The following is a 24,666-nucleotide window of genomic DNA, read 5'->3' on the forward strand; positions in this document are numbered from 1 at the left end:
GTGGTGGGGGGGGGGGGGCATTACGTCCTGCCTCAGTGGGACCCCTTGTCTTGCAGATGTGAGGGTGGGGGGCGTGTGACCCCCGAATGAGGCCGAAGCTCCGGATGACCCTGGATTCTGACGCCCCTTCTAACCCTCCCGAGACCCTCTAAAGAGACTGTCCCCAGCGCTGTCCCGCGCGCCTCACCGTGACACCCGGCTGTTTTTCAGGTCCATCCCGCCTCCCGCCGCCTCGGGACGCCAGGTGCTGACCCCGCAGACCTGCCATGAAACCACACTTGAAGCAATGGAGACAAGGAATGCTCTGCGGGATATTCGCTTGGAGTCTCCTCTTTCTGGCGATCTTCCTGTACTTCACCGACAACAACCCTGCCCAGCCCGCGCCCAGCTCCTTCTCCTTCCTGGAGACCAGGAGGCTGCTGCCCGCGCAGGGAAGGCAGCGGGCCATCATGGGCGCCTCGGAGGGCCTGCCCGAGGGCGCGGACGCTCGCAGGGGGCTGCCCCGCAGACACCCGTATGGCCCCCTGCATGTGGGGCCGGGCGACCTGCGGGCGTGGGCCCCAGACGGCTTTGAAAATGAAGATGACTTCCTTTCGCCCCAGACGGGGAGAACATCGCAGAGCGCTTTGCCGCCGGAGGACGCCGCTCCGGGCACGTCGGGGGGCCCGGAGGGGGCTCTGTCTGCGCGCCGCGCCCGGGGGCGGTGGGCGAAGCGAGGGGCCCGGAGGCAGAGCCGGAGCGCGGCGCCCGGGGTGGGCGAGGACGGGCAGCGACTGTACTCGTCCACGTCCCGGGCGCTCCTGCGCCGGCTCTGGAAGGGCGATGCGTCGGCGCGGATGCTGCATCCGCGCCTGCAGAAGGCCATGGGCGCCTACCTGCGCGCCAACAAGCACGGCGTGAACTTCCGGGGGCGCCGGGCGGCCGGGCGGAGCCGCGCGGAGCTGCTGTGCGCCCTGCGGGGCCGCGTGCGGGTGCGCACCCTGGACGGCAGCGAGCCGCCCTTCTCGGCGCTCGGCTGGCGCGCGCTGGTCCCCGCCGTGCCGCTCGGCCGGCTGCTCCCGCACGGGTTCCGGACCTGCGCCGTGGTCACGTCGGCCGGTGCCATCCTCAACTCGTCCCTGGGCGAAGAGATAGGTGGGTCCCCGCGGCCCCCCCCGCCCCCAGGGTGGCCGCTCCTGCACTGTGTTTCCGGAAAGTCTTAGGTCTTCTTCCTTCCCTGGGACTGAATGACCCCCGGCGGGTGGAATCCCAGCAGAGGTCTCCTTTTGCGGAGACTCAGAGCAGAGACAGGCGTCCTCCGAGGAGCTGGGGGCCCGGGAAAGGGAAGCCCGCGGCCCTCTCACCGGCCCGGTCTCAGGACCCACCTCCTGCAGAGCCCACGTTGTGCACTGACAGCTCCCAGCCGAGCCTCCACCCCTGATGACCGCTTAATGTGGCAGGAGCAGGAAGGACAGCAGGGGAAACCCCACCGGGCGACGAGCCTTAGGGGGCAGCTCCAAACAGGAGTTTGCAGGATGATAACTGTCACTCGTTCAAGGACTAAATCCCTGTCCCTGGGCTCTGCGGAGAGCCCGACAGCTGGTGAGAGCATTGATCCGGTGGGCACCGTCACCTCCAAGGTTGGCACACACCCAGCCTCTGGGCCCCAGCTGCAGCCTGGGCTTCCATCTTCCCTTCTGTACCGTCTTCAAATCCATTCCTGAGCCCTGGAGAACACCCCTGTTAGTCTGGCCTCTCCAGGGAAACAGACCGGTGGGATACATGTAGAGAGAAAGATTTATTTTAAGGCCTTGCCCCCGCCGTCCTAGCGGCTGGCGGATCTGAAGTCTGCAGGGCAGCAAGGTAGGCTGGCTGGAGACGCAGATGAGTTGATGTTGCTGCCTGAAGCCCCACATCTGCGGGGCTGGCAGCTCGGGAGGGCCCCTGCATCCGGAGGCAGAAGCCCTGCTTCCCCAGGAACCTGCAGTCTAGTCTAATGCCCCTGAGTCCCCTCAGTGCCCAGCCCACGCTGGTGCTGCCCCCGTGAGCCCTCAGGCTCATTTAGCAAACACGCACGTAGCCTCTACCCTGTGCTGGCTACCGTACTAGGTACCAAGAAAACAAGTGCGGATCAGACACTGCATCTGCCTTGAGTCCAGATGTAAAACAACGCCCTCATACATCCTCACAGGTGGATGGTGTTAGCTCGTAGCTGACCTGGACGTGACCTTCAGGGGGCACTGCCCACTTGATAGAAAGGAATCGTTGTTTCTGGGGCCCACTCATTGTTCCGTGTCCTCGAGGAGTAGCTGATACTCCAGAGCCATCTTGAGATAGGGCGACACCCTTATCATCAGCTTGCACGGCCCAGACCTCCTCCCACTGGCTCCTGGGAATGAGGCTGAATGTGAAATTTTTAAGAAGTTGAAAAAACAAGGCCCAGGTGTGGACTTGCAGCCTGGGGTGTCAGTGTCCCCGAGCTGACATTAAGTAGACTCGTATTCACGCTGTGTGTCACATAAGCTCGCAGCCAAGCCGAGTCGAGCGGCTGCTACCAATTAGGAAGGAGCATTGGTTCAGAGGCCCCCAGGGCCAAGCAAAGCCACACTTCTCCCTGGTTTTCGAAGACCATGATTAATCATGGCAGAAGGAATTTAAGCAGCTTTAAAGCAGGTGGTGACTTGCTTTTGGATTTTTTTTTGCTTTGTCTGAAGCCCCACTGCATCATAGCTGCGCATTTGCCTTGCGCTCACCTGCCTGGGAGAATTCCCTTGCTCTTTATTCTGGTGTAAATATCCCTGACCGGAGTCCTGTAAACTCTCCTCCATTCAGAATTTGGAAGAGAGTGAAAGAGACTGGGAGTTCCCCATTTCTGGGGAACATGACACGTCAGTTATATCTCTGTTAGTTTCTAGTATCGGCATTTAATTGATAGCGTCTGCACTTATACAAAGGTTCATGATTAGAATCTAGAAAGGTAACTGACGAACAAACACACTCAGAAATGTTTTAAATTCTCTATTGTTTTGCCTCAGTTCCTTTGAGTCCAATTTTATAGCCATCGCTACCTTTTTAAGAGTATGTAACGTAACCCAGTTCAGCTCGTAAAGACAAGAAGTCTCGCTTTTTTATAAGCTGGCATCTCTCAGCATCAGCCCTTGTGCCTGCCATGTGCTGACATTTCTCCTTCCGACTCTCCTGAACATACAGAGGCTTATCAACACACAGTAGTTAACACCTCTCCTAGTGAGAACAAATTCACACAGCAGAGTCCTTCAGGAAACTTGGAAGCGGGCATGCTGTACTGTTTAGCTAAATCTGTCTTCGTCCCTAAGCATCTACTTGTGAATCGGCTAAGTGAAGATTAGAAGTCTTGCACGAGGTCGTGGTTTTATGAAAAACTGAGGGCAGAGCTAGAAAAGTTCCTGCGGGTGGCCCCCTGTCTGCCCCCCCTACCCTCCCTGCCTGAGGGCTCAGCCCCTGCGCCCCCCCCCCCCCCCCCCCCCCCCGCCGCCAGGGAACCAGGGAGGCGCCAGGGTTGCAAGTGGCTCTGCTGGCTGCTGCCTGGGCAGTGCCGTCCTGTTTCCCAGTTCTGTTAGACTGAGTCATACCTTGTAATTGTTTAAACACCTCCACTTTGAATATGTTATTGAAAAGCAGACTGAACTGTTTCGGAAACATGGAACGTTCTTTTCTAGAGTGGTGAGATGATCTTTTTTCAGCCATTCCTGTAAATAATAATAATTTGGTAGTGAGATCAGTAGCAGCAATCCCGTGGAAACACACTGCAGATGAGAAAAGTACTCTGAACTTAAAGCTGTCACCTTGAATGGGAGGTCAGGATCTGTTACTTGAAACTAGGATTCTGGGAAGTGTGTGGGAAATGGGAGGGTAGGGAGGAGGCTGTGTAGGGAGGGGGCATCTTCCCACAGCGAGCTTGGGATTTGGTGTCCTGTTACCTTAAAAAAGCAAGAAAGCAGGTCATATAGTCATTCAACAAGCACGGGTCCCCAGCTCTCCACCAGATACTGTGCTCGCCACTAGTGACAGAAAGATGGATGAGGCCCATCCCTAACCCTCAGATCCTCTGCTTGCTAGTGGGAAAGACAGACTGTAAACAGACAATTCCAATATCACGGTTAGAAGGACAGAAAGATGCACAGACAGACAGGGAAGACATGCCCCACCGCGAGGGCAGACGTCTGAGGAGGGGAATCCAGGCCAAAGGCCAGCAGAGCAGTTGGATGAGAAACAGCACAGTGTGGGGGTGATAAGGGCTGGGGACCACTCTGGGCTGGGGGTAGAGAGCAGACAGGTAAGTTGGACGGGTGGGCAGGAGGTCAGCCACTTCATCCTCTTGGATGTCATTCCCCAGAAATTAGACTTCTCATAATGATTGTAATAATAGATAGCACTTAGAGGGTGTTTACTGCAGGGAAGTTCTCATCCTCAGTGCTTTTATCTGTGAACAAGCCTTGCGATGCCAAGTGACAGACACGATTATTCCTGTTCTATGGGTAAGGAAACCAAGGTACCCAGAGACACAGAGGGTAGAGCCGGATTTGAACTCCAGTCTGGGTCCCCGAAACTCCAGCTCTGGCCCCTTGGCCTCGCGGTGCAGAGGTACTGAAATCTTTGAAGCAGAGGAGTGATGGGTCAGTGTTTCATTTTGGAAAGATTGCTCCAGAGCCTAGATTGGAGTAAGCACTTTGCAGGAGCCCCAGTGAGGTGAGACAGACCAGGGCGGTGGGTTTGGGGGAGAGGAGAATCATCTCTTGGGCAGGCCATTCCCCGTTCCCCAAAGGCAAGGCGCTGGCTGCCCTTGCAGATTCCTGAGCTCGGGAAGGGAAGGGAAGGGAAGGGAAGGGAAGGGAAGGGAAGGGAAGGGAAGGGAAGGGAAGGGAGCGGTGGGGATGCAGTGCCCAGGGCTGGGCAGGGAGTTCGTGCTGCTATGCCTTTTGGCTGGCTGCTCCTTGCAGGGTTTTCATCTTTCCTCAATGATGCTCTTAGCCTGGCTCTGCTCTCAAGGTCAACGTGAAATGGCTCTAGCCTGGAGATGCCGTCTCCAAAAATGACGCTTTGCTTTCTTCCCCTGTGCTGGCTGTCTGATCATTCCTCCCTCTCTAAATGTGAACGGACAGCTTAGTGTTGCAGGTGGTTATCTGGGAGAAGCACACCCAAGTGCGCATTTACGAATGTGTCCATGTGACGGGCTCTCTCAGCTCATCGTCCCCACACGCCCCCTCCCATCCTGGTCCATCCTTCTCCCGGCCAGCTGGGGGAAGTTCAGTCTCATCCACGGCAGCCCCGTCCCTACCTGCCTCTCTGTGTCCTCCATGAAACTGACCTTTTAACTCTTGAGCCTCATATGACTTCCAAAGGAGTGAACCTAGATTACCTTTCTGCGCCCTGTCCTTTGTCAAGTTGTTCTAAGGCTTAAAACACACCTCAGTGTAGAACACCAGCTTTTAAAAGCTGGGACATTGTCCGGGGTGATACGATTCATTAGGAATTTCTACGTAATCAATTAGAAATGCACCCACTACTTGGCAACCTCAGTTTGTTCACCTTACCTCTAGACGAAGGCTGTATCTAAGGGTGGCATGGTTCGGTGGGAGCACTGGTCCAGGAGTGCCAGCATCCTGCTTCCTGCCCTGGTGCCATCCTGGTTACCTCTGAGTGCCTGGAGGCCACCCCACTGTCTGGGCCCCCCCTCACTCCCTGCCTATGGGAGAGTTGCCCCAGGTGAGCAGGTCACATAGTGTCTGGCCTTGCACTTGGAGCCCCCATGATCCTTTCAGGGGCTCAGAAGGTGACGACAATTTTCATCACAGTACTCGGAGGTCTTTTTAACTGTTGACATCGGAACGGATGATGCAGGAGCAATAGTGGATAAAACTGCTTCTTAGCACAGATCGAGGCAGTGGTACCCACTGTACTAGTCCTCAAGGGATGTTTTCCTGCCAAGCTTAGCAGTGAAAGCAAAGCATGCCAGCTCCACGTATGGATGTCCTTAATGAAGCAGTAAAAATGGTTAGTTTGATTAGAGTTCAGTCTTTGAAGTACATGTGTTTTTAAGACCAAATGGGAAATAACACGAAAGCATTTCTGCCAACCAACCCCCGACGGAAGGGCACCGATGTGATTGAGCTGTGAGTGGCACTAGCCGCTTTTGTCACAAAACACAACTATACTTGAAACAGATGACTGATGGATATACTTAACTTAGACTTGGACATTTGGCAGGTATTTTCTCAGAAAAGGAAGTAAGTAAGCCTTGACTTTTAGGAAAATAACTGACAGTGTTTGTTGCCAGTGATAAAATTAAAGCTTTCAACCCTGAGCTTGGAGGCTTCCCAAACTTAAAAAGTGATGAGATCCGTGGTGACATTAATGATATTTGATACTTTATAATGAAATGCTTCAATATTTGAAAGATCTGCATTACTTATTGAACTGATAGCTTCCAAATGACCGCTGCACCGTGTTACAAAATACACGTGGATGAATCATCCTTTATGTTTTTAATTGAAATATATTGGGTTGGCCAAAAAGTTCGTTCGGGTTTTTCCATACCATCTCACGGAATTTTTTGGCCAACGCAATAGCTGATTTACAGTGTTGTGTTCGTTTCTGCTGTACAGCAAAGTGATTCAGTTATACATACATATATATTCTTTTTCAGATTCTTTTCCATTATAGGTTATTACAAGATATTGAATATAGTTCCCTGTGCTACGCAGTAGGTCCTTGTTGGTTACCTATTTTATATATAGTAGTGTGTATATGTTCATCCCCAACTCCTAATTTATCCCTGCCCCACCCGTTCCCCCTTTGGTAACCATAAATTTGTTTTCTGTCTGTGGGTGTATTTCTGTTTTGTAAGTTAATTTGTATCATTTTTAAAGATTCCACATAGAAGTGATATCACATATTTGTCTTTCTCTGACTTACTGAGTGTGATAATCTCTAGGTCCATCCATGTTGCAGCAGATGGCATCATTTCACTCTTTTTATGGCTGAGTGGTATTCCACTGTATATATGTGCCACATCTTCTTTATCCATTCATCTGTCGATGGACAGTTAGGTTACTTCCACGTCTTGGCTGTTGTGAATAGCGCTGCTGTGAACATTGGGGTGCGTGTGTCTTTTTGAATTAGAGTTCTGCCTTTTCCAAATAAATGGCCAGGAGTGGGATTGCTGGATTATACGGCAACTCTAGTTTTAGTTTTTTAAGGAACCTGCATACTGTTCTCCACAGTGGCTGCACCGACTTAACATTCCCACCAAACAGTGTAGGAGGGTTCCCTTTTCTCCACACCCTCTCAGCATTTATTACTTGTAAACTTTTCTTTTTTTAACTTTTGGCCGTGCCGCACCATGCAGCACGAGGGATCTTAGCTCCCTGACCAGGGATCGAACCCGCACGCCCTGCAGTGGAAGCACAGAGTCTTAACCACTGGACCACCAGGGAAGTTCCTATTTGTAGACGTTTGCATAATGGCCATTCTGGCCAGTATGAGTGGTACCTCATTGTAGTTTTGATTTGCATTTCTCCATTAGCGACTGTTGAGCATCTTTTCATGTGCCTGTTGGCCATCTGTATGTCTTCTTTAGAGAAATGTCTGTTTAGATCTTCTGCCCATTTTTTGACTGGGTCGTTTTTGTTTGTTTGTTTTTTTGATGAATCATCCATTTTAAGAGCAAGATTAACTAATGGATTTTAATGAAACAGCACAAAACTTGATGCTGCTTCACATTCCACACTGCCACTAACCTTTCAGAAACTAGCTCTTGTGGAGTTACGATGAAGTGTCAGAGGAGAACATTCCTAGTCATCTGGAAAGACTCTTGAAATACTCCCACCATTTTCAACCATATATCTTTTTTTTTTTTTTAAACATCTTTATTGGGGTATAATTGCTTTACGATGCTGTGTTAGTTTCTGCTTTATAACAAAGTGAATCGGTTATACATATACATATGTTCCCATATGTCTTCCCTCTTGCATCTCCCTCCCTCCCACCCTCCCTATCCCACCCCTCCAGGCTGTCACAAAGCACCGAGCTGATATCCCTGTGCCATGCGGCTGCTTCCCACTAGCTATCTACCTTACTACGTTTGTCAGTGTGTGTATGTCCATGCCTCTCTCTCGCCCTGTCAAAGCTCACCCTTCCCCCTCCCCATATCAACGATATGTCTTGAGTCTTCATATACTTCAACTAAAGCAATATACTGCAGCAGATTGAATAGAGAAACAGGTATATGGAACCAACTGCCTTCTAAAAAGCCAGGCGTTAAAGAGATTTGCAGACATGTAAACAGTGCCCTTCTCACTATTTTTCGAAATGTAGTTATTTCTCATAAAAATGTATTTTACAGATAAATTAATAAATAAACATTTACAAGTTTTCTATTTTACTCACTAATGTGATATATTCTGAAATCTGTAATCCAGATAAACAAAAGGTCTCTGGGTTGTCAGTAATTTTCAAGAGTGTAAAGGCATCCGGAGACCAAAAAGTGAGAACCGCTGCTTTGGGTGTTTGATGAATCAGAGATACGTGATCTCACTTCTCACTCTCTCACAGATGGGCTTTGTTGTTTGCTCCAAGTTAAATTAGGAACGTGCATGGGGTTTTTGAAGCTGAAGAAATCGCATAGAAATTCCCCATCGCTGATTAACTCTGCTTTCAGCCCTTTTTCTGGGAAACACACTAGACTCCACAAAGCAGTCTAGATACACACATATGTCTCAAAATTTCCTGTGTAAAGCATGTCTTTAAAGACCGTGAACACATACCAAGTATCTAACTATAACTTAGAGGATAGAGGGCCACTTGTAATGGATTGATGTGTTTTTATGTTTATTTGCCCCCAGCCAGGATCTCATCCTAAGTAAATAGGATTACAAACAGTGCGTGTGTGGGTATCTGAATTTTATTGGGGTCTAGTTAGCTTCAGGTATTGAAAGGTTTGCTTTAAGATATTTTCCTAAATTATGCTGATTTTCATGCAGAGGGAAAAAAAGAAGTAAGTTTGTTATTTATGTGCCCTCAGATTCCCACGATGCAGTTTTGAGATTTAACTCTGCTCCTACACGTGGCTACGAGAAGGATGTTGGAAATAAAACCACCGTCCGCATCATTAACTCCCAGGTAAGATGGGTGGACTGTTTTATAGGTAAATAGCTTAACTGGGTGAATGAAGAGAAATCACCCAGTTATCCATGACCACGACCTTGCTTATTTCTAAAAGTCTTGTAATTATAAAGAATTAGTGAGGAAAAGTGCAGAGAAATGGGAATTCGTGTGTGCTGCGAGTAGGAAAAAAGAGTAAATAAGATCAAAAGGAAAAATCAGAGTAGAGGTACAAATATATATATGTAGCATATTGCATTTTGTGAACTGAGGAAAAGAAAGGTAAACGGAGTAAATCATGGGGATGGAAGGGAGAAAAGCAAAGGAACAGAATTCAAGGGTCAGAAGAACAGCTCAGAAACTTTACTTTGTTATTGAACATTTTAAAAAGGAAAATATCTCTTTTTTGTATGTTCTCAACGTTTTCCAAAATTCATAGCAAAATTAGCCTCAGAACAGACCACAACAATTTCTAGAGTTTCAAACGGTATAAAAAAAACGGGGTGATGAGCGATTTATGGTGAGTTTGTTGCAGAACCAAAGATCAGCTTTCTTCGTCTGGCTCTGGGCTCACAGCCTACAGAGGTAAGAAACAGGCCCCGGTTTCCTGAATTCAGAGACGCCACTGATTGAAGATTCCTCATCTGTCTGATGACAGCTTTTAAGAGAGGAGGAGATAAGCCCCAGCAAATTACAGGTCCCTTGTGAGATACTCCCTAACTTCAGAGATATTAAAATGTAAAGCAGAAGAGGGCATCTTAAAACCTGTGGGAAAATTCCATCTTAAAAATGAAGCAAGTCAAATGCATCCTTTTTCCCCCAGACTATAGTTGACAAAAGCTGATTGGCAGGTGAGACTGAAGGACTCACTCAGGACCAGAGAGGGCCCCAGAGGGGGGACAGTCATACCGGGTGGATTCACGTCTCCTGGCCTCTGGGCCCAGTTTGTCCTGAGTTTGGCGCTCGGTGGGCCTTCTAGGCCTGCAGCTGTCGTTGGCGGGGGCTTACTTGGCCAGGAGTTGCATGAGGAGCTGGTGCCTCTAGATAACTCCAGGGCTGCTTTTTTTTTTGGTGGCGCCGCATGGCTTGCGAGATCTTAGTTCCCCGACCAGGGATTGAACCCAGGCCCTCGGCAGTGAAGGCCCAGAATCCTAACCACTGGACCGCCAGGGAAATCCCTGGTTCTTTTCTTAAAAAAGAAAGCCCTCCTTTGTCTAAATATTTCCTGAGTGCCTTAGCGTGTAAAGCCTGCCTCTCTCCCTCCCCCAGAAAGTCTGAGGAACATGTGTTTTTTCTTGCTCCAAAACTCCTTTTTAAAATTTTTGCCTCTTTTTAAAATGTAATTGTGAAGGCCCAGAGCCTTGTTTTGAAATGATTCTGCTACGTATTTGCAGATTCTGACCAACCCCAGGCATCACTTCACTGACAGTTCGTTGTATAAAGATGTCATCTTGGTGGCCTGGGACCCAGCTCCGTATTCTGCAAACCTTCACCTGGTGAGTATTTCCTTGGTGCCCCCACCCTTGAGGGTCAGACAGCGCCTTTGACCGATACGTAATGGGAGTAAGTCAGGGATTAAACTTTGACGGGCAGAATGAAACCAATCGTGGGTGCGAGTTAAATTCACATATGTTCACACGGTTTGAGTCCCGGTTGCAGTAGCACCCTTGCTGAGCGAAGTCCCTCTGATGCTAAAGTGTTTTTCTGGAGGATTTAAAAAACAAAAACAAATGGACAATGTCTAGATGTTCAGAAAGTCCTAGCGACACCAGAGCTTGGGCTGCTTAAACTCCGAATTTTTCCATTGTGAGATGGTTACATCACCTTTCAAGTAGTTACAAGACCTTTTGAAATACATGGGAAGTTCTTGGCAAGAAAGGCTAACCTTTGTGAATCCTTATTATTGAAATGGAACGTGTCACAGGCTTTTCCTGAGTGTGCCACTCTCGGCTTCTGCCTCCAAATCTTTTTAATCTTATACGATACAGTGTAAACAAGGTTATTACTAGCCATCAAAATATAAGCAAGTTATCGATACATTCACAGCCTCTCTACTTTTGGTGAAACCTGGGATGGAGGGCCAGCGCACTTGTTCTGAAAGGGGACTGGGAAGATCGGTTACAGTTTAGCCCCGTGAGCGAGGCTGTCAGCTGTGCCAGTGTCTGTGGACTCGTTCTGCCGTGACCCGAGAGGATGCCAGCTTCCTAAGACGAATGTGGGAACAGAGCTCACCCCACCAGGGGGTAACTATCCAGGAGAGCTTCCCACAGTCGGTGGTCCCTCTGGAAGGAGCATTCTGTCACCATGCCTCCTAAGACAGAGGCTGGACACATACCTGGCGTGATTATAACTGTTCTCAACCAGGGGTTCACATCGGCGTCATCTGCAGCATCACTGTTCAGAGTATCCGTCAGAGACCATTTCCCAGGAATCCGGGCGTATCCAGCCTCCACGTGTGGGATTTTTTGTTTTTTTTAAATATTTATTCATTTGGTCGCACTGGGTCTTTGTTGTGGCAGGTGGGCTCCTTAGTTGTGGGATGCGGACTCTTAGTTGCGGCATGCATGTGGGCTCTAGTTCCCCGACCAGGGATCGAACCCAGGGCCTCTGCATTGGGAGCACGGAGTCTTCACCACCGCACCACCAGGGAAGGCCCCCACGTGTGTTTCCAAGAATGCTCTCTGGTTGATTCTCCTACACACCGTCTACTGAGAACCGGCATCAAGTGGGTGTTTGCACTTGTCAGCTTCCTTCCAGCCTGGGGTTCTGTGGTTTTAAGTTCTGACAGCTTTCTTGCTGTTGGTGGACCCATGAGAGGCTGTGGCTGTCGGCCCCTGCTTTCCCTCTCCCTGCCCCAGGGTTTGGGGGCACAGTTCACTAAAGATGATCTGGCCCGTCCTTGTCAAAATTTTTAAAGCCTCAGACCCCACTCAACCAGGGACTACGCCTTGGGATCTTCATCCGAGCCCATCTTTGCCCGAGGTGTCTGTTTGAAAGGACTGTCAGAACGCTATGAGCTGAGCCTCTCCCCACACACCTCCAAATCCCATTTCTCGGTGGCACCTGAGACACTTCTGAAGCCTTGTTTTTTTAAATCAACCTTATTGTTTATTTTTTCCTTACAGTAATTTTTGTGTAACCGACCTAAGTGCACATTTTGATGGGTAGTAGCAAGTGTATACAGTCCTGTATCCAGCACCACAATTAAGGAACAGAATCTTTCCGCTGCTGCAGAGTCCCCTGTGCCCACCCATCTGTCTCCCAGACCCGACCCGAGACCCAGGCAATTACTGACATCTTTCTGCGCCAGAGATTAGATTGGGAAAACATATTTCTGAAATACAGTGATTGAAACTACGGCCATGGGCCATCCGGCCATGTTTTTTTGTTTTTGTTTCTTTTTTTTCTTCCTTTTTTTTCTTTTTGTTTTCTTCTTTTTTGGGGGGGTGTGTGCCCCTGTTTTTGTAAATAAAGTTTTATTGGAACACAGCCTCGCCCATTCATCTTGTACCCTCGGTGGCTGCTTTCCAAGTAAATACACAGCAGAGCCCAGGAGTAGCAGCAGAGACTCTATGGCCCTAAAACCCTGATGTGTTTACTATCTGGCCCTTTCCAGAAAAGTCAGTGACCCCGCCCTAGCCCTTCTCCCTCATTTTACTAAAGAATAAGGCACCAGTCCCCCAGGCTAGACCTCAGCTCTGTACTCACCCCCTCATCCAGTGTGGAAATGCCTGCAGAAGAGGGGTTCCGCATCCCCTCCCAGCCCGGCCCCTCAGCGTCTAAATACCCCGCAACGCGGGCGCCGCCCGGCTTCCCATGGCGTGGTCCTCTGACTGTGTTATTTTTTCGTCTTAGTGGTACAAGAAGCCGGATTACAACCTGTTCACTCCGTATGTTCAGCACCGTCAAAGAAACCCAAACCAACCGTTTTACATTCTCCACCCCAAGTTTATCTGGCAGCTTTGGGACATCATCCAGGAGAACACGAAGGAGAAGATCCAGCCGAACCCGCCGTCCTCGGGCTTCCTTGGTAGGTGGATGCCGGAAGGTGGGACGGCTGGGCAGCGGGGTGAGGCTTAGGGTTTAACAAGTACACACTCACGTTAGGTGATAAGAGCACCTAGAAGGTGGCTTTACAGGGAAAATAGATGAACTGAAAACAGCGCAAAGACACTGTCCCAGTTCCCAGTGGGCATGTAACACGCCCCACAGCCCAACATTTCCAAGGGTGAAACGAGGACTGCTTTACCTTCCCTCGTGACAGGTGGGTCAGGATGGGCCCGGCTGGGTGACCCCTTTGTTCCACAGGCCTCGTGGGGTCACTTGCAGGTATTCAGCTGTGTCATGGGGTGGCCTCACTCCCCTGCCTGGCCCCTTGGCGGGGACAGCTGGGAGGCCGGCTCAGCTGGACTGGTGACCGTGTGCCTGCAGGCGGTGGCCTCGCGGGAATTGGACCCTTGACGGGAGCTCAGGGCTCCTGGCAAATGTTCCAACGACAGGAAATCGAAGCTGCGGTTTCTCAGGGCTGGAGGCCTGGGGACTCTCTGTGGGTCACCGAGAGACTCAAGGGCCGGAGACCCCAGGACCACCTGGGACCTACCACCCGCTCGCGTGCACATTGGTGATGTGGGCCCGGATGAAGGATGGGAGTTTGTGGCCAGAGGACCACACCCGAGACGTTGCAAGTTTCCTGGTAGGTCTGGGCTTTGAGTAGCCGGATTCTAGAGCCATGTCCCACTGTCTCCAGCAGACCCGCCAGCTGCAGTCTGAGAATGGACTTCCTGTAACGAGGGCATCACAGTTGGTTCTTGTGTATTTTTCTGTAGCCAGGCTCCGATCCACAAGTTTGTGGTCTTAACCCACTTCTCTTCCTGTGTTTCAGCCTCTTGCCCCGACATTTCCTTGGTTTTACCTGAATAGGGTAATATTAAGGGAGGTCTTAGATCCCCTTGGCCATAAGAAAGCTACAGTGGAACCGAGGATAGTAACTTTGTCCATAAACCACTGCTAATGTTCTCCACCCTAACTTCGACGAATTTACACCCTGCACCTTAACTCGGGTGCGCGGTCGGTCCCCATGACTAAAGGAGCGTTTGTGGAGGTGACACGGGGTGGTGAGGGGTGCAAGGCGCCAGAGTATCCGAAGCGAGGCTTGCGGGTTTTGAAGCGGGTTCGAGGTACTATAATAATGTGAAATATTTTACGCAGAATTCAAGACAGATTAACGACGCTGCGTGCTGTCTTCTTCAAGCATAGCTCCTCCCACCCATTTTATGTCTTGCCATCAAGATGCTTTGTTTCCAAGTCACTTTGCGAAATCCTAAGTGCTGTATCTTTTTTTTTTTTTTTGCGGTACGCGGGCCTCTCACTGTTGCGGCCTCTCCCGTTGCGGAGCACAGGCTCCGGACGCGCAGGCTCAGCGGCCATGGCTCACGGGCCCAGCCGCTCCGCGGCATGTGGGATCTTCCCGGACCGGGGCACGAACCCGTGTCCCCTATATCGGCAGGCGGACTCTCAACCACTGCGCCACCAGGGAAGCCCAAGTGCTGTATCTTTTGTGCGGTTTCACGGACTCCTGCGGACTCAGGGAAGAGCGTGTAACGGGGTGGAATGAGGCTGAGACAGCATAACAGGACGCGGCCACCTGATCAAGCCTTTTTCCCATCCGTGCCTCCCCGTGAATTCCTGTGGCCGATATTTGATTACAGCAAGAGCTTAGGAGACCAGTGAGGGCTGTCAGGTACCCTTACTGTCGACGCGCAGTTTGCAAGTTTCCACTGACATAGTCGTAGCTGGACAACACTATCTCCTCATGTGTTGAAAGAAATCCTGCCACCTGTGGACAGCTTCCTTTCACAGCTATTTGCTGAGCGTTTGTTTGGAGTTTTCAGGGGCTGCTGCTTGCCTGGGTGGCATCTTTTCCGGGACGAAGGGGACTGCGGTCGGATGTCACTGCAGGGGTGGTGGCTGGGCTGAGCGATAGTCCTTCTCTGCTGTCACTGGGTTTCCAGCCACGGGCGAGTCACTTACTCGTGTGAAAGTCCCTGTGCTCCTGGGAGAAAAGGGAGTCATAACAACACCTTTCTATCAGGCCGTTCGCAATCGTTATTATTTTCTAGCACCGTCCTGTCCAGTATAGCGGCTACTAGCCACAGGTGGCTGCTCAGATTTAAGTTAATTAGGATTAAATCAAAGGAAAACTTCTCTTCCTCGGTGCACGAGCCCCATTTCAAACTCTCAAAGCTACGTGCTCCCGGTGGCTCAGTCCTAGGCAGTGTAGACAGAGACCGTCTCCACCACAGGGAAGGTTGTAAAGGACAGCACCGCTACATCCTGCTGACCACAGAAGGATGAAAGGGAGCTCATGGAGAAGGTATCAGGGTCCCACTGGACACTGTGCCCTGTGGGTGGGGACACACGTGATAGAAGATGTTTGCTATTATCAATCAGATTTCCGGAAGATAAATTCCCAGGAGTATGAGTGCTGACCAAAGGGTGTGGCGTGTCGATCACTGTTGGGAAGCGCCGACTTACCGCTGTTTCTTTGAATTCTGACCAGAGGCCGTATTTGTCCTTCTGGGTCACAGAAGGACAGCCTTACAATAGTAAGTGCATCAGAGACGTATGCCGTGAGCCATCCGCTTCTCCGGAGCAGCAGTGAAGGGATTCTTACCCCTCTGGCACTGCACATGTATTTTTTAAATTAGAAGGAAGTAGCACGGATCCAGGCGATTTAGATGCTCCGGGGACCGGTTTCTCTGGAGCAACTCCTTCACTTTGTTAGGACCCTTCCCCTCAGCCCGCTGGGAGCTGCTTGTTCACACATGAGGGACATTTCTCTTTCATCCCCAGTTGGATACTGGAGGTTTTCTCTCGTTCTTTGGTACTAGGAGGTGGGTTTCGACCGCACCGTGGCCTGGCTGAGGACAGGGAATCGTTTCCTTGGAATCCCATTGTTGCGGTGTAGCTCTCATACAGACGGATGTTGTCCTAGAAGGTCCGTGATCTCGTCTGGGGTCCTGCAGCCTGGCCGGATGGTTTTGCCACCTGAGGTGGTGGGGCCTCCAGCCAAGCAGGAGGCCCAGCTTCACCCCCCGGGGCTCGGGGCTGAGCATCGTCAGGCAGACGGGCCTGGTGCACCGGCCGGACCAGCAGCATAGAGAAGGGACTCCTCTAGCCTACAGGTGACAAGGCCTTTATTGTACAAACCACCAACGCCTCGTCCTGCCTCTACTGATTATATCGTAAGTGATGTTTCTAGAATTCACGGATGCAAACGCCATAATTTCAGCCTAGTTAATACAGGCACGAGAATGATATGCTTAAAAGCCAGTCATAACTCCCTTCCTTTCCGTTTTATTTTGAGTTTCGGGTTCTAATTTTCCAATATGTCATCCAAACTCAGATGTTAACACAAAATAGTAACACATTAACCCAGACTAATAAGCCACTTAACATCCATATTTATGAGTGTATAAAATAGATCACACTATGTTGATCAGGGACAGTTTATTACATTTACAGTTTTTACATTTAAATTCAGTTTATTCACATTAAATAGTGAATCCTGATCAAATAATACAATATAAATGAGCTAAAAGCTTGGCTTTCAAGTATTATTTATGCATTATATGATTTTACTTAATATAGTAGATGCTTATTTTATTTCATGAAATGCAAATTTCCAAACCATCTTTTAATTACAGCTATTTTCTGGAAGTATCACTTCAAATGTCATTTGTGCTCCTTCAATAACCTTAAATATAGTTCTCTTAATTTTCCATCTTATGATGAATTTATGGGGAAACCACAGAATACCTGCTAGATTGCCATTAGATCAGCATATTCAATACACTTAAACTTTCACCCTCAGCCCTCGTTCAGAAGCATATTTTGCAGAGTTTTATGGACATTCTCAGAAATTTCTGGTTTACCTCACATGTGATTACGTTCAAGTGTTACCTGGAATGGATGAAAGCCAGTATTTTTCCCGTCACTTGCATTAGGTTCTGTTTATATCCATAGCTTATTTTGCTCCACGTTAAAAGGATCCGTTCATCAAGGGAAAAAATCCTATTACTGTGAACGATTTGGGGTGCTGTTACTTTAAATATTTTGCCAGGTGCAAAGTAAGACAATTTTCGTTTGAGCACAATTAAGGTAAAGGCTCCATGATTAAACTCTGCTGGACTCTGACACGTATCAAAGGCATCTATGTATATGCAAAGTAGAGTTTTATAGGGGAACCTCATTCATTCAGGATCTGTGATCATCTGAACATGGGTGGAAGTTTGCTTTTCATCCAGGTTTTGGACAAATAAATGAGTGTACATACTGCTTGTGACGCTGAGTCATATCATGTGACATTTTATTAAGACCAGTGGAAATGCTTTTTAATTGGTTTGATAATTATATTGAATTACACAACATTTTAAAACCCATAATTTGGCAAATGAATGCCTCTCGGGTCATAATTGCCCAGGAAAATTTGCACTTTTTTTCCTTCAAATGAATCCCTCCTCGTTTGTAAAAACTTGACATTAATTGAATTATGAATTACGTTCAAAGATTTTTAAGAACTGGCTGCACACCCATTTTGATTGGCTTCGAAAAATATATTAAAAAGTGTCTGAGCATTGATCCGCCCATCAAAAAGTCTGGCTCCACATTGAAAGCAGTAAAATCTTATTAGTGATGAAAGCAGTTACTTTCTGGTAGTCCATAAACAAAATTATGTAACATAAAAGTTCCTTAAGTGACGGTTTAAAAAAATTCTTTACTGAATAGCACAGCCTTAGATGGTTTGTATTCGTTTCGCTTTTTGGGTAATCCTGAGCAGTCCTAAGAAAGGAAATGAAAAACACACACAAGAAAAACATTTTTAGCATAACCAGCTGTGAATTCCCCGTGTCGGCTTGGCATGGGGAAATGATTAGGAGCTAACGTGATACTGTGAATTTCCAGGTACATACGGCATCTGTGCAAAGAACCACCATGGCAGGCCTGACAGCCGATGGCTGGGAGCCCTGCTTGCAGGGTTGGCCCTGGGCTGGCATCTGGGAGCCTGGGTTTGGGGAGGCCCCCTTGAGTGCCAGGGTGGGTCACTGTGCCCAGACGCTTATGCGGTAGTGGGTCCACGCCCAGCACCTGCTTCCTTCCAGAGTCTGGAATGCTGGTGTGTGCTAGGCACAGCAGGCCTGTAATAAATCGTTGGCTATGTGCTGCGTCTGGTGGGTCCTCCTAGCGAATCATCAAACCCAGAAGCGAGCTGGGGCCTCCCAGCACGGTACCTTGTCAGTGTACCTCAGAGAGCATCTGAGGACCCCGTGTTGGTGTTGACGTCACTTGTGGAGGACAGGGCCCAGCATCACAGCACGTCAGACATTGTTCTCAGCACAGTAAAGACGCTTTCTTCAAGTTGTCCTAAGAACTGTAGGCTACGAGCTTGCCACCTATCGTGAAACTTAAAGTTTCATTCTTTAGTTGGATTTACTTATTTTTTTTCTTAAAGAAACTTTCTCCAAATTCCCAGTTTTCAGCACTGTGCCCAGTTGAATACACGTGTGAGTTTAACTGAAGAGGCTTCTAACCGTGCTTGACAGCTCTGGTCTCCCCCGGTCTGGTCCCAACCCTATAGGTCCCGCGGTCTCTCCTCCCCACACACATGCCCCGAGCTGTGCCAGGACTGTTACACCCCTCCTGACATTGAGGTCCGCCTAGGTCCCCTTTGCAATACATGAAGAAGTTTCATCTTCAGGGTTTTGTGTATGACTAAGTACTCTTAACTCCTAGGAAAAGTGATGTGCAGATATAACCACATTTAATTATGATTTTCAGTATTTATTATACGGCAGAGTCTGAATCTAAACTCAAGTTTATGTGTGACGTCGGCCTTAATAAATTAATAAGCAGAGTATGCGTATGCCAAATGCAATGACCACGCCGTCTAAAAAAATGTAAATAAGAGAAAATATCCTCCACCTTTGCGTCCATAAACCTTGTCCACCTTTCACCTGTACCAATGAGTTATAAACTGATTTCCCCTCCCTTTGAAGGTGCTGCCATACCGATTCTGGTATCAGTACTACAGCTGGCTGTCACTTGATCACTTAGAGCAGATTCGGCTCTAACTTCAATTTTAGGATGCCCTGGACCAAGGCTAATGGTTATAGGAGCCCACAAGTTCATATGGAAGCACAAAATGAGATGCAAAAGCCAGGAGGATGCACACAGATGACTCAAAATAAGACACTTCTGAACCTCTGTCGGCCTTCAGTTTGGACGGCCGTGAGCTACCTAGCAAATGTCAGTATTTCTGAAGCTCTAAAAGTCACTTTAAAATGTAAAGTGTATATGAAAATGCAAAAATATACCTATTTACTTAGTGAAACAATAACTTTTTGCCCAGTCATATGACGAAATCTATGTTGTCTATTTAATAAATACGTGATTTAAAAATGTATTGATAGTAGTTCACTAGCAGTAAGAGGAAACGTCGTCTCTGGAAAACTTTCCAGAAAACAGTAACCAGATTCGAGCACTTAGTAGACCTTTGAGGCCAAGTAGTTGGCAAGGACACCTAGAGAAATTACTCAGACTTCTTCTTACTTGGGTGGGAGTAGCGGTTCAACTCCAGGTTAGTTGTCTAACATGCAGAATGGTTAGCTACTAAGGAGACACTTCCGGGATCCTTACAGCAGAGTTTTTCAAAGAATACGTGTGTGACACCATCCCGGTCCTCCAAGCATGGTAAGCAGACCAGCACTGGTCCAGGAACGTTTGTTATTAGTCTACGACTAGATCAGTGTAGAAACTGAAAGTATTTGGAAGGTTTTATAGCAATTTGACATAGCATGGCAACCTAATATGTGATCATCTTTCTAGTAGTTCATTGTTCGTGTATTTTACAGAAGTATTGGTCTGTGATGGATAGGAATTTTTTTAATGGCCCTTCACCACAGGTTGTGTTGTTTAGGAATGCTTGTTAAAAATTCCGTTTCCGGGGCTTCCCTGGTGGCACAGTTCGTGCCCCGGTCCGGGAAGATCCGACGTGCCGCGGAGCGGCTGGGCCCGTGAGCCATGGCCGCTGAGCCTGCGCGTCCAGAGCCTGTGCCCCGCAACGGGAGAGGCCACAGCAGTGAGAGGCCTGCGTACCACAAAAAAAAATGCCGTTTCCTTGGGAGTTCCCTGGTGGTCCAGTGGTTAAGACTCCGCCCTTGCAATGCAGGGGGCATGGGTTCGATCCCTGGTCTGGTCGGGGGAACTAAGATCCCACATGCCACGTGGCATGGCCCAAAAAAAAAAAAAAAATCCATTTCCTGGACCCCAACATACACCAGGGAACCCAGGTCTCTAGGGACGGGGACAAGCCCGGGAATCTGCATTTTAACAAGCCGCCAGGTCGTCCTTTCAGGCTGAAGGCTGAGAACTGCTTTCGAGGGAGGACAACAGCGTCTCTCAGGAATGACAGTGGCTTCTCCCACTTGGAGACCAGAGTTGCAAAGGCGACGGCTAGTGCACGCAGGTCGCAGCCCCCGTGGATGAGGCTGTGTTCTGGGCTGACAGTAATGGGACTGTGGTTTGCAGACACAGTTCCACGCTCACTTCTCAGAAGCTTTTGTGCAAGAGACACCCTTGAAGGAGGCTTCCCTGGTGGCGCAGGGGTTAAGAATCCGCCTGCCAATGCAGGGGACACGGGTTCGAGCCCTGGTCCGGGAAGATCCCACACGCCGCGGAGCAACTAAGCCCGCGAACCACAGCTACTGAGCCCACGTGCCACAACTACTGAAGCCGGCGCACCTAGAGCCTGTGCACTGCAACGAAGGGTAGCCCCCGCTCTTCGCAACTAGAGAAAGCCTGTGCACAGCAATGAAGACCCAACGCAGCCAAAACTAAATAAATAAATAAATTTATTAAAAAAAGAAAAAAAAAAGATACCCTTGAAGCCTCTTCACTGTGCTGCAGGAAAACCGTTGTAATAAACATACGGAGGGAGGATGTTCAGGGATGAATCCTTCATGAAGGACTCTGGGATGCTTTGATGTGGTTCCTTGGGCACAGCTGGCCACACGCCACGCCAAGGGAAGGGAGGGCGGGCGGCCAGCGCGAGCCCTGATGGGCAAACACGGAAGCGTCCTCAGCTCCACAGACACAGGCCTGTGACTCTCACCCAGAGACACACACGGCAGAGGCGGCCTTGCTCATCAAAGGTTTAAAGTCACAGGAATAAACGAATGTAATTCTCCGGGCACGAGGCTTTCTCACCCACTGTGTCAATTCCTCATGGGTGATTTTGTGATGATGAAGAGAAACGTACACAGAGCAGGGATACCGGGGGCCGGGGGGGGGGGGGAGGAGGGGGCAGGATAGTTCGGGAGTTTGGGATTGACGGGTACACACTGCTATGTTTAAAAGAGATAACCAGTAAGGACTGACTGTAGAGCACAGGGAACTCTACTCAGTATCCTGTAATAACCTAAGTGGGAAAAGAATTTGAAAAAGAATTTAAAAACACAAAAGAGGCAGAGATCTTATCGCCTGTGCCAGGCTGGGCTGGTGCCCACCCCCTCGGTGACTTGAAGCAGGCGCTGGTCCTCGGTTCTCTCTTGGCTTCACCTGGATCACCGTCACGGTGGGCGGGGCCCACGGACGCGGCAGGGGGGAAGGGAGCCCGCAGAGCTGGGAGGAAGAGGGGGACTGAGCAGGGACTTGAAGTTTCGACGCAGCTGTTGGGAACAGCGTCACTTCCTAGACCTTGACCTGAAGAATCTGTCTCTCGTTAGGAGCGTGGTTTACTCTCAGCCACAGCAGCTTCGTGGCCCGCGCAAGGCGCATCCTAACGTCTTCTCAGCAGGACCCCAGGGTCCCCTCTGTCGTCCTTTCTGCTTCCCATCCTCTTCTTCCCCCCACCCCGCCCCGCCCAACATGGTACCTGCGGCTTCAGGCTTCACCTCCCTGGGGACCTTTCTGGGTCTTCAGGCAAAACCAGGCCCTTCCCACTGCTCCCCTGGGCCCCTCGTGCCGTACTTTCTCCAGTTGTGGGGATTTTCATGCTGCATGCACAGTTGATTAATTAGAAATACAGTCGTCCTCTGCAGAGAGACCTTGTCTGTAACAGGAGCTAACTGTGTGACTTCATGTGTTTTTCATAACAAGGGATATCCTTTCATAAAAGGGCTAAGCATTATTTTCTTCTTTTCTTTTCCTCTTGGGGTGTTTTTTTTTTTCCTTTGGCTGTACCACGTGGCATGTGGGATCTTAGTTCCCCACCCAGGGATCGAACCCACACCCCTTTCATTGGAGGCGTGGAGTCTTAACCACTGGATCTCCGGGGAAGTCCATATGTTTAAGTTTAAAGAATGTTAACAAAGATGATGGTGGAGCTAGGAAAAGAAAGCTCTTTAGTATAGATCCAGAACGAGATCTGCTCAATGGTCATATGGTTTTATAGCTATCTTGAACATTAAAAAAAAAAGAAAAGAAAGCAACTTTAATATTGACAGTTCCAGTGAGAAAAATAATTTTAATATTAATTTTGAACTCTGTATCTCCATCTCTTTCCGCTGAAGCAACTATTTTAGCATCTGTTTCTTTATAACGTGTTTCTTTGTTATATCACAGTCCTGCCGCACATTAGCTGGACCTGCGTGTCGAAGGTGGTACACGATATTCTGACTTGGGGATGCAGATCTGGCGCTGACTGGCCTTTCCTTAAGTTTGGTCACTTTGTCTTTTCTTCTCACATTCCTGGGCCCCCAGCGGTCAAGTGGATGAGTGAATGTTCCATAGCATCACATCTTAACACGCCCCCAGCCCCCAAACCGTACGCACGCCCCTCACTGGAAGTTAGAGCCACAGAGCAGGAATCTCCTGCCCCAGCCGTGCCCCTCCGCCCCCGCCCCTTCAAAGACGTCCCCCACCTCGTTACCTTTAAAAAAGCAAGAAAGCAGGTCATACAGTCATTCAACAAGCACGGGCCCCCAAATCTCCACCAGATAACTGTGCTCGCCACTAGTGACAGAAAGACGGATGAGGCCCAGCCCTAACCCTCAGATCCTCTGCTGTCTGGTGGGAAAGACAGACTGTAAACAGACAATTCCAGTGTCACGGTCAGAAGGACAGAGCGACGCGTAGACAGACAGGGAAGACACGGCGCGGAATCCGGATCCCGCGTTGCTCACGGCTCCGGTCTCTCCTGCAGGCATCCTGCTTATGATGAGCCTGTGCGGCGAGGTGCACGTGTACGAGTACATCCCGTCCGTGAGGCAGACGGACCTGTGCCACTACCACGAGCCCTACTACGACGCGGCCTGCACGCTGGGCGCCTACCACCCGCTGCTCTACGAGAAGCTGCTGGTGCAGCGGCTCAACACGGGCGCCCAGGGCGACCTGCACCGCAAGGGCAAGGTCGTGCTGCCCGGGCTGCGGGCCGTGCGCTGCCCGCCGGGAGCCTGAGGGGCTGGCCGGGCTCCGAGTCCTGGAGATGCTGGAAGGTGCCCTGGAGGGGGCGCGGCCTTCGGTCGCCAGCTGTGACTTCGTGGTGGCCACGGGGGTCCTTCCCTTTCTAAGCCATTGAGCATTTACGACTGCTTTGAATATAGAAATGGAACTCAAAGAAATAAACTCAAGAAAGTTGCAAAAAACTTTTGTAAGGAATAGCTAGGAAAAAAGCAAATGTATAACAAATGGGTAAATAGCTCCAAAATGTTAGTCTTCTCTTTACTAGGGCTGGTTTCAGCAGCAGGTGTCAGGGATACACCTGACAGATGACACAGTTTGTACCTGGAAGCACCCATGCTGAGGGACAGTACATGTCCCATCAGCTGTGCCACTTGCACGTGCACTTGTCATGAAAGAGCCTAGAGCTGATGACGAACGTCTGGATTAGCGCCCAGGCACGCACTAACAGCAGAATCCGCGGTATATCCTTTGAGGGGTTTCTAGCCCTCGGCATCCCCATCTCTGCTCCCAGCTGCCACCGAAGGCTTTGCTCTTTGTGTATCAGACACACTTCTAAAACCATAAAGCCTTCCTCCTGAGCAGTCCAAGAAAAAGCCAACCCGGAAGAGCAGCACAGGGGAAGCACTTTGTTTTCCTGCAGTATTTCCTTACTTGACTAGGAACGCCCCCAGGCGGACAGGAACATCCCTGGCAGGTAAATGCAAAATCGGGGGCGCCCAGGGCAGGACGGCCCCGGCCGCCGCTTTTCTGGCCGCCTCACCTGCCAGCCCTCCCCATAGCCTTCTAACCACAGGCGCTGACGGTTAGGACACCCCCGGGGGATGTGGGGGGTGGCTTCCAGCCTCTAGCTTCACCCTGTGCTTCTGGGGATGCACACCTGTCTCTCTCATGCTTTTTCCTTGCAGGTTAATATCAGCTATTGGGATCCTGACGGTGATACACCGATTTTTCACTAATTCTTCCTACAGACAGATGTTTAGGAATCCCACCCTTGTTTTCACCTACCTGTTTTACGTCAACAACATAACAAAGCCATGTAATTAAATACAGTTGTGTGAAAGCATCGCCCTTTAACAAATAGGAAAA

General features: G+C 49.6%; 1 protein-coding gene across 1 annotated transcript; it reads left to right on the forward strand.

Moving 5' to 3' along the window:
* The first annotated feature begins 225 nt into the window (after positions 1-225).
* Positions 226-23,584, forward strand: ST6GAL2 (ST6 beta-galactoside alpha-2,6-sialyltransferase 2). Its single transcript, XM_065891322.1, has 5 exons — positions 226-1,134; positions 9,041-9,138; positions 10,515-10,616; positions 12,976-13,150; positions 23,321-23,584. Exons 1-5 carry the CDS (start codon positions 267-269, stop codon positions 23,572-23,574), a joined length of 1,497 nt encoding a protein of 498 aa, XP_065747394.1. The 5' UTR covers positions 226-266; the 3' UTR covers positions 23,575-23,584.
* Positions 23,585-24,666: the final 1,082 nt, after the last annotated feature.

The sequence above is a fragment of the Phocoena phocoena genome, chromosome 14 (assembly GCF_963924675.1).
Source record: "Phocoena phocoena chromosome 14, mPhoPho1.1, whole genome shotgun sequence".
Classification (NCBI taxonomy): Eukaryota; Metazoa; Chordata; class Mammalia; order Artiodactyla; family Phocoenidae; genus Phocoena; species Phocoena phocoena.